This window comes from Polyodon spathula, chromosome 20 (assembly GCF_017654505.1).
Source record: "Polyodon spathula isolate WHYD16114869_AA chromosome 20, ASM1765450v1, whole genome shotgun sequence".
NCBI classification, from domain to species: domain Eukaryota; kingdom Metazoa; phylum Chordata; class Actinopteri; order Acipenseriformes; family Polyodontidae; genus Polyodon; species Polyodon spathula.
This window is the reverse complement of record NC_054553.1, coordinates 2,235,974-2,246,220: the sequence shown is the minus strand read 5'-3', so window position 1 is coordinate 2,246,220 and position 10,247 is coordinate 2,235,974. Positions and strand designations below refer to the sequence as shown.

General features: G+C 41.5%; 1 protein-coding gene across 2 annotated transcripts; it reads right to left on the bottom strand.

The window, feature by feature from the left end:
- Window positions 1–4,456: 4,456 nt before the first annotated feature.
- LOC121295251 (zinc finger C4H2 domain-containing protein) lies at window positions 4,457–9,354 on the bottom strand. 2 transcript variants are annotated; one of them, XM_041219693.1, is made up of 6 exons: window positions 9,206–9,354; window positions 7,503–7,674; window positions 6,459–6,631; window positions 6,105–6,267; window positions 4,815–4,936; window positions 4,457–4,776 (listed from the first exon to the last, which is right to left on the bottom strand). In XM_041219693.1, the coding sequence occupies exons 1-5, from the start codon at window positions 9,256–9,258 to the stop codon at window positions 4,823–4,825; spliced, it is 675 nt and encodes a 224-aa protein (XP_041075627.1). In that variant the 5' UTR covers window positions 9,259–9,354; the 3' UTR covers window positions 4,457–4,776; window positions 4,815–4,822. The 2 variants fall into 2 exon arrangements, with proteins under 2 accessions (XP_041075627.1, XP_041075626.1); XM_041219692.1 differs by having other exon boundaries at window positions 4,457–4,936; window positions 9,206–9,353.
- Window positions 9,355–10,247: the final 893 nt, after the last annotated feature.

Below are 10,247 nucleotides of genomic sequence, written 5' to 3'. Positions count from 1 at the left end.
GAGGAGAGATAGCCAGCTCTGTCTGCATGTGAGGAGAGATAGCCAGCTCTGTCTGCATGTGAGGGGAGAGATAGCCAGCTCTGTCTGCATGTGAGGGGAGAGATAGCCAGCTCTGTCTGCATGTGGGGAGAGATAGCCAGCTCTGTCTGCATGTGGGGAGAGATAGCCAGCTCTGTCTGCATGTGAGGAGAGATAGCCAGCTGTGTCTGCATGTGAGGAGAGATAGCCATGCATGTGAGGAGAGATAGCCAGCTGTGTCTGCATGTGAGGAGAGATAGCCAGCTGTGTCTACATGAGAGGGGAGTGATAGCCAGCTCTGTCTGCATGTGAGGAGAGATAGCCAGCTATGTCTGTATGTGAGGAGAGATAGGCAGCTTTGTCTGCATGTGAGGGGAGAGATAGCCAGCTCTGTCTGCAATAAGGAGGAGAAAGCAAAGCAGGCAAGATGCATTCCAGTAAGTTTAATGATTTGTAAGTTTAGTGATTTGTAGAATTCACATATCACTCTCCATTGTTGCTGTGCTCTGTCTTGTCTCTTGTTGTCTATTTCAGCTTGATAACAGTATGTGTAAAAAGGATCTTTCTTCTTCTGTTTGCTTTATTTATGTAGTTCTCCAACTCTCAGGTAAACCATGATGCACAAGCATCCCCCAGTGTTCACCGATGACACATCGTTTATTCTCTAATTGTTCACAAAAATAGTTACAGTTGTAGTCTCACAAATAACCTTTGCCATATATTTTCATAGCAATTTGTTATTATTTTACATGTACAGTGTTTACCACAAACAGAAAGATTATTAAACCCCCCCCCCCCCCTCACCACACACAGGTAGGAGAGTGAAAGATACTAGTGAATTAGCCCACTGCACCATCATGGAAAAACCTTCTTTATCATTATCTATATAGGAAAAGATCCAGTTCTTTGGAAATAAAGAAAGGAAGCATCTGGATTTGAACGCTGTCCACCAAAACAAACAGCACAGCATGCTAATGTACTATCCCAGTGCACCACCTGTCTAACCTTTGATATGAGATTGAGTTCCCTTTTCAGAGTTTGCACACTTCTGGAGTTGAGAATGGTGGATCTTGTTGCACTTGCTTTACTGTGAAATGGCACCCCTAGTGGTTAGGATATTGGGCTTCTAAATCCCTTGCTCAGTGGGGTGGTTCTAGTAATAAACAGGAATGTCCAGAGGTTTCATTCTTTAAACACTGCTGTTCTTTTACACAAAGACAGGGGAGAGGGGAGGGGAAAGGGGAGAGTGGAGAGTGGGAAGGGGATGGGGAGAGGGGAGAATGGGAAGGGGACAGGGAGAGGGGAGAGTGGGGAGGGGAGATTGGAGAGGGGGAAGGGGAAAGTGGAGAGTGGGATGAGGAGAGGGGATGGGGAGAGGAGAGAGTGGGAAGGGGACAGGGAGAGGGGAGAGTGGGAAGGGGAGAGTGGAGAGGGGGAAGGGGATAGGGAAGAGGAGATAGTGGGAAGTTGGAGAGAGGGAGTTTTTTCATAAGCTCAACAAATATAATTCAGGAATGAAAGGGTTAAAAAACAAAAATAAGTAATTAAGTTCTCAGCCTTGGTGAAATAATCAGCTCATCGAACATTTTCTTAAAGCATTAGCCACATTACAATGAGAAATCAATATTGATAGAGCTTCTCTGGACCATATGCCTAACCATCTACTGCTGTAGCTCGTAGTTGTGATCAATTCATATTTAATCCTGTATTTATATGTTACTGGGATCTTTTGCATTACACATTGTTGAGAGACTGTTTAGATATCAAGTCTGAAAGCCTCAGTGCCTCTCTAGCACAAGAGCCCCATCTAGAGAAATCTCAACAGAAGTGCGGCAGGCCCAAAACATGTTTTTATTAGTTTTATTTCATGTACGGCACAAAAAAACTACTAGACATTACTGACATCTTACTTAATCAGAATTATGTATTTATAGCAGTGTAACATTAACAAAATATACTGCTTTTAAAAGACAAATCTGTACTTATAGAATAAGTGCAATACGATTTCATAATGGTGTTGTAATGCAGGATTTTGAACACGCCACTCTTTTTAATCCAAAAAGTACACTAGTACTGCTGCATACTATTATGGTTTAGTGGTCCAGAAAACCCCCACAACACAGACATTTAAATGCCTGATTTGATTGATGATTATACAGAAGCATGGAACGTTTGACCAAAACCCACTTGGTTTAGGAGCCCTCTGTCCGGTAGCACAGGCAGTACTGGACCATGGGGGTAGCAGTAAGGGACAGGGGGAGGAGAAAGGGGCAAAGGTTACAATTATTCATCTATTTATCTTTTTATATGTGTGTGTGTGTGTGTGTTTATATGGGATGTGCATTTTCAAGTCACTCACCCCTATATCATTACTAACGTCTTGTCAATCCCCACAGGTTCCAAGGAACTCTTCACAATGTTGGCTATAGAAGCTGCAGCCATAACTAAAGAAACAAGGGTGGGAAATTAACACCACAATACAGCAGTTCATGTGTGATGAGACGGAGCACTCGGTCCACGACGCCCTGTGCGTGGTGAGGAGGGTCATGGAGGCCAAGTCCATCGTGGTGGCAGGGGGTGCCGTGGAGGCCGCCCTCTCAATCTACCTGGAGAACTTCGTCACGACCATGGCACGTACACTTCAAACTTACAAGGAACCTTTAGATTTGTTGCCCTAATGTGAATACTAATGTTGTTCTTGGTACCTGTGTTGTGTATATACTCTTGCCAGCAGAGAACTCGCATGTTGAGACAAGCAGAACTTGCAAGGTAGGGGTGATTATCCCCATTTAAAACTGATCATAATATCTTAATCAGTGGCTGTCACTATATCTTTTAAAAGTGGAGAGTACTGAAAGGCACTTTAGGGTGAACATAAATTCTACAAACTGCTGGTTTCACAGAACCACTTCTCACATATTGAAGTTACAAATACACAGTGATGCCAAAATATTATGTTTTTGTTTTAGAGAGTTTAAATAGTAAGTTCAATAAGTTGACCTGCCTAAAAGCATGCATTATAAAATAGATACATGGATAAAACATTGTGATACAATTATGCACACAGTGACTGCACGGGGTATACTATAGTGTCCAGTTAAGTGGCCAAAACTGAGAATTCTAAGCCATTAAATGCTAAGAAGGAATAGTAAATGTGTGCTGCGTTACTCTGCAGGGCTCCAGACAGCAGCTGGGCATAGCAGAATTCGCCCACTCGCTCCTAGTCATTCCGAAGAGCATGGCAGTCAACGCTGCTCAGGACTCTGTTTCTTAACCCCTGTTGTAAGCGGCCCTTCATAATGTTGCGTGTGCTTGCAAACTCCTTCTCAAATTCCATTCTGGGTCTTCAGTTGAAATGTGTGGTTCCTCTGCAGGACTGGCCTGGACCTTGTGAAAGGCAAGCCGAGAGACAACAAGCAGGCGACAGTCTTCAAGCCCACGCTCGATAAAAACCAAAAGCATCAAGTTTGCCACCGAAGCCGCCATCACCATCCTGCAACTTTATGGCCTTAGTGTGTGTCAGTTGAACTGTGCTGGAGCTTTGGCTCCCAACTTGGAATATCACACGTTATTCATTTTTTTTTAAATGAACGAAAAATAAATAAACCCTCAGCACACACAACGTGGATCAACTGAAGTAAACAACTAGGCTCCAAATGCAGGCTAGTGGTTCGACCAAGCTAACTCCCTAAGTCAGACAGGAAAGAGGCATGACATGTCCTCCATGATGTCATGGGTGAGGTGTAAAGTACCCTGCGATAGAAGTCATTTACCAATCAGGTTGTGACAGAATGCTGGTGGCAGTGTGTCACACTGCCAGTGTTGTCTGCAGAGGCATGTACACTGGAAGCAGTTCTGAATGCATGTGAACAAGAGCTCTAGAGTAGGGTAACATATTTGTTATATTAGGAGGCCTTTTTCTTCAAGTAAAAAATATTTCTTAATGCACAAAAGTAGTATTTCTGGATATGGTTTAATCCTTGGTCCTTGACATTTAATACTACAACTTCCACACAGCACAATGTCTACTTACAATGCTGCCTTTAACAGCACACGAGTCAGAGTCTCATAAAAGAATCCTTGTGGAAATGTTTTGGTATGTACGCAGTTACATCAGTAAAAGACAGCACGGTACGAGGACACTGGTCCTTCATAACCAACACAGCACTATGTCGACCGGTACATGTAAGCTTTTACATATACACTGGTATTCCCTTCATACAAATATCAATTTCTTAAATCCACTTGAGTCTACATAAAATAGTGATATTAAAAAAAAAATAATAATAAAATATAGCACCATGAAACATTTTCTCCAAAATCAATTACAATTTTTTTTTTTTTTTTTTTTTTAAATGCTTCATATTATATATATATATATATATATATATAGATATATATATATATATATATATATATATATATATATATATATATATATATAAAAACACAAAGCTAATTGATACTTCCCCAGTGGTAAACCAACACAAGCCAGGGTTTCAGTCTCACACAATAATAATACCAGCAGCTGCACCCACAAAGCATAAACTACGGTGCTAAGACAACATCAGCTTTTTTTTTTCTAAAAACAACATTGACGGATGTTAAAAAGCTTTAAATAACCCCATAATCGGAGTTCCTGTGTGCACGTTAGCTGTTTGTGCAGCTTCTGTAGATTTACCAATTCAGTATTCGCTTCACAAAGACATGGTGCACATTCAGCAGCGGGGTGAGTTCTTAATGAATGCAGCCCCGTATCTCTGCTCCTCTCCAGTATCTCTGCTCCTCTCCAGTATCTCTGCTCCTATTCGTCCTGCTTCCTCTTGGGTTTCTTGGGGTTGCGTGAGCGGCTCTTGGCTTTGCACAGAGGGCAGATCGGTGCGTTCCTGTGGATCTGCTGGTGGCAGGACAGGCAAGCCTGGTTTAAACAAGGAGAAAAATCAAAAAGGTGTTCCATAGCGTTCTCCATTACGCAGACTTAACGCAGATCCTTTCTCTTCCCCCATTGTGATTTTGTCAAAGTGATTATCGCTCTTTTGTCATTTAGATGGACTGCCTTTTTCAATGTGTTAACTCACGTGCGGAATACGAACCTGGATACTTCCATTATTACACTGTATCCGAAGCCAAGGTACTGTTCACATCAAAGGGACGGGACATAAAAGGAACTACAAACTTCTTCACAGGATTCCTGCCTAGTTTCTTTTATACTCATCTGGGTAACTAAAAGCAAAGTTCTTGGATAAAAATGATTTAAAAAAGGCAACTACAGTATGCAAAACAAAACCTGTATAAAACGTTATTCGTTGGTTGATTTTCAGTGTCCCGTGAATCTACCTTTTACTGTGTGATGCAGAAGGAGTCATTCTGTAACACTGCCGTCAATCATTACATTTTCAATCACACACACATCTATGACGCGTCCACCTCGTAACACTGAAGGGACAGGTGGAGATCTGTGTTCAAGTGCAATTAAGACACTTTGCAAGCTTCATACGATCTCTTACTGAACCCCTGCCAGCCATAATGGGAGAACAGCATCAGTCACAAACACACCACATAGATTTCTCATTATCTTTCATTACCCCTCACCTGCCAAGTTAACCCATTTCCAATGAAAAGCACATTTACTTCTGCGTTTATACATTTTCAACATCCCACCCTACCAAACTAATTAAAGCCAAAATTACAAAATCACTTCTGTCACATTATACCTTCAAAAAGAAAGACTCCACTATAAAATGATTGTTTTCATTACAAATATTAATATCACTTTTGACACCAAGGTTCAATTCAACAGTCCAGTGAACAATAATGTGTTCCGCTTGGTTGTAAACCCAGTTATAAAAATACCAGCCTCATATTTTGTAGTGTGGAATGAATGAAGTGGAATCAGACATCACACAAGCAGTGTGTTAGCTCAAAGCAAAGTATTCCAGACAACACAAGCATTGTACAAACGCCTTCAAAATAACCAGCACTGGTTCTCATAGCTAACATTTTTAAGAGATTAATAAAACCATTAAAGAGATCATCGCAATAAGCTGGGCCTCCTTACAGAAGAGCGTTCCTATGCAGTTGGGTACCTTCATTGGTGGCGGCTGCTGTCTGAAGGTGGCAGTCTGTCTCGTGTCCTGTTTCCGTGCCACCTGGAGCTGCTGCGCGGCGGCAGCAGCAGCTGCCAAAGACTCGGGGATGGGCGGCTCCTGAGGCTCTGTCTGCCACTCAGCTTTCTGCTTCTCAAAGTAGCTGCACCAATCAGAACACAAGACAATGAGAGGAGGCGGGACACAACTGCAGGTAGTCCAGTTCCCAGAGGCCCAGAAGGGAGCAGGGCTAACCTTTAATTATACTGTACATGCAGGTCTTCTTTATTTCTCTTACTGGTTTGAATATATTGTCAGTGCGGGCCAGGCTAGTGAATATTGCAGCAGACTCACTCGAGCGACAGCTTCTCCTCCTCCTCACACAGGTCCGGCAGTCTCTGCAGCCCCAGGGTCATGCGCAGCGCGTCCACGTGCTCCTTCAGCGGCTTGTACTCCTCGTGAAGGCGCCGCGTCGACTCCAGCAGCTTGCTCAGGTCGCTCTCCGACTGCTTGATAGTGTTCTCCATCTGGGGGGCAGAAAGGAGGGAGGAGTTCCAGTAAAGCATTTCATGAAAGATGGTATCCGTGTTCATGTTGCAAAACACCAGAAATGGAAAGTTTCCTAATAAATTAAATGACAAATGTTTAATTGATGTGGATTTAATTACTCATGAATTGATACCCTCTTACTTGTCCACCAGGGGATTGTGGGAAGTCTTAGTTCATGCATGCCTTATACATGTGATCAACATCCTTAAATCCTCATGAATTAACAGGGCTGAATTCAAAACTAATTACTTCAGAACTCAGAGGAAGTGCAGCAGATATTCTGGTGTTATTCATGTAATATTCATTTGGAATTCATTATGAATTTGCTGCCATTATTTTAGTGTTACCGTTTTATTTACGTTGCATGATTCCTGCCCAAGTCACTGTGATATCTTGAGGGAATAGAAACCGACACAGTGTTATCCCTTACAGGAAAAGGTTAAAAACTGCAAATGCCAGCTGCCAATCTCCATTTAAAAATACAAATAAAAAATAGTGTTTAAGGCAAAAAGCTGTCATGCATGTGCATCCTGTGGGTGGAGATGATAAGGAGGACAGACATGTCATCTGCACAGGCCCTTTGAGTGGCCAGTCACCTGAAATAGCACCACTGGAATGCTGGGAAGCCCTGCTGGAAATACAAACAACCTGTGCTCTAGCCAACACAGGGACAGCACAGACAATCTCTTTATTATATTAGAATCAAGTCCTGGAAGGAAACTCTCACTGGTAATGGTCTGTGTGATATTTTAAGAACATGCACTGCCCCTCCCCCTCCCCCTCCCCTGGTCCTGCATCTCCTCAGGGCAATCCAGCCCCCGCCGCTCTCCCTGCTCCCTCGTTCCGCACCACGTTGATGTCGGCATGAATGAGCCGCAGCTCCTCCACGTGAGCCATCTTCTCCTGCAGCAGCAACTCCATCTCCTGCTTGTATTCCTTCAGGTGCTTCTCCTCCGACTCCAGCGATTCAAACTCGCACTTCAGCCGGGACTTAATCTTCTCCATCTGAATGGTCTTATTTCTGTAAAACACAGCCCAACACAATGAAGCAAACCCTGACACAGCGCTCGCCATGCACCTGGTGTTACACAGGCAAGGAGGAACAATCGATAAGAAGAAATCTAATCACTCAGTAAAAGCAGACTTTTATGTCAGATTATCAAAGCATTCACACAATACAAATGTATCTTTAAATAGATAACTTCACACTGTGGCATCCCAGAAGGCTGCACAAAGTTCAAAACAAATCCAGAGAGCTCACATGTACAACACACTCTGGCTACAACCGGTACAACAAGCTGGTTGATTTGGTAGGGGACTGTGAAACAGGATCTCAGTCCAGTACAACCCCCCCACCATTACTCCCAATGCACAGCAGTCTGATCCAATGCTGGTTTTACTATACGTTCAATAGAACGCACCTCATCGTGTTACATATACTGGTGGCTAATCAAAGAGTCTTATTTCCACCCCTCAACTAGCTATAAACACAAAGCTTTGGGTCCCTTTACAGTATCTGAGCATGGAATTAATTACACGATTAACATACACCCTCGTGAAATATTGTATGTATTTATTTATGTATTGTTTGCTAAAATAAACAACGTGGTAGTTTTCTGGTAACACCTGTCTAGCAAACAAATCAGCTTTTGGCGTAAGGTTTTGTTATAAAAGTCTGAAAATGTGGCTGTTTCATTCATTCACCATAACGGTTTCAGATAAATCCAGCAACGGGTTCACAAGTTACATGACTCACCAGCTTTCACAAAAAAAAAAAAAAAAAAAATACCCGAACAGCTAAATAAATAAATAAATAAAAACATAAATACAGATCAAAACACATGTATTGTTTCAGTGACTTCAGGAGAGTTAGAAAGCAGAACACGGTACTGTTTGTCTTTTTTTTTTTTTTTTTTTTTTAATGCAAGTGTATTCTTGCGGTTTTATATTTTCGGGAAATTAATTCCAATACAAAGGGGGGAATTGCATCCTAAAAGGGTCACTTTCACTCTAACTGATACCATTGTGTCTTTTCATGAGCGGATAACTGCACCAGGAAATCTCCAGCAGCAACTGAAGAGTTCTTTTGTTTGTTTGTTTCACGCGGTCCCTGTCAATTCATTGTCATTTTCAACCTGTAACTCAAAACAGCCCGTACGTATTCTGCCGTTTATTTAAATACGCAAAGCTCACAAAACGCATATGTACTGTACTTTAACGATATATATATTTTTGTCATAGTGAAAATGAAAACATATTTATTTGATTTAATTTCTGCTTTAAACGGTTATGTTTCCCTTCGAAAAATATTTACACATTCTTAGGTTATATTAGCAAAATGCACGCTTAAATATAATAGATTAAAATGATCATTTGCTGATAACTCAATTACACAGATGACATGATTCTCAATGAGATTTCTACTTTAACCGTTACAATAATATTGCATTGCGTTGGGTGAAAAAAAAAAAACACTACACTTTTTGTGTTCCCTTCGACTACCCCCACACTTCTCAAAGAAATAATTCAATTCAATCAAAACAGCTCCATACCTAATTTCCTTGATGTTTTCCAATTTGCACATTATCTCCTGCTCATCCGCCATGGTTCGTGTTGTAGATTCCAATATACACAGGAGGCAACAGTCCAGAATGCCAGCAAAACAATGGAACAAGGTAGCCCCTGCCTGTGAAAACTGGGCATGTGCAAAGAGGCCCCATGGGACCATGGTAGTTGTAGTCCGGTATTCCCATCTTATTTGCATATTAAAGAGAAGCAGAAATAACTACAAATCCCAACAACATTTCACGATCTGGGGACTTGGTGTGGTCGAGAGCGCTACTTTGCAGGTGGAGTGACAAGTGCTTGGCATCCTCTTATGAGGTCGTCATGCTTCTGCGTCTTCTATGTGTCCCTCATATAATGACTAGAACAGAGGGTTTTTTTTGCCGTCAACTTATGAGGTCGTCGTGCATGAAATGGTTATATTTAAGACATGTACAATATAAATATTTTTTTTTTTTATTTCTTCATAAAAAAATATCCAATCAGGAAATGTACTTACTGCTTTTGTCGTTTTTGTAGTAAAAAAATAAATAAAAAAATAAAAAATAAACAACCCCCTCATTTCAGAATTATGATCCGTCAGAATATTGAGCGATCTACACGGTTATAAACAGTTTGCAAAATAGCACATTGGACAATTTTTCTGGCTGTTCCATTTGAAAATAGCCGCTAGAGTGCAGAAAACCGTCTGAAAATCAAGCTAAATTAATTATTTCACACGTACAGAAGCTCACAGTATTTACTGTGTAAACGAAAATCATTACCATTGCAATATAGTTAACATTTTTAGACTTCACCGCTGACGTATTTGTATTTATTTATCAAGATATTGAATATGGTTAGCTGCACAATAAATACGAAAGGAACAAAAACTGCAATTTGCTCTCATGTTCCTGTGAAAGAGACCAGACCCTTATGGATCAGTCAGGGATTCGTATTTGCAGCGGCATAGCTTACCTTTTGAAAGCCGGGAGTTTTTTGCCGGGAGTCGTCTTTAACGTTTCCCCTGTGCTCCTTGGGTCCCACTTC

Bases quoted from the DNA above. Each gene is read 5' to 3' on its own strand.
- LOC121295251 (XM_041219693.1), bottom strand. From the start codon at position 9,258: ATGGCGGATGAGCAGGAGATAATGTGCAAATTGGAAAACATCAAGGAA. The intron at 6,632-7,502 runs GTGCGGAACGAG...TCTGCCCCCCAG, and splicing joins TTCATGCCGACATCAACGTG to ATGGAGAACACTATCAAGCA. The intron at 6,268-6,458 runs GTGAGTCTGCTG...TGATTGGTGCAG, and splicing joins GAGGAGAAGCTGTCGCTCGA to CTACTTTGAGAAGCAGAAAG.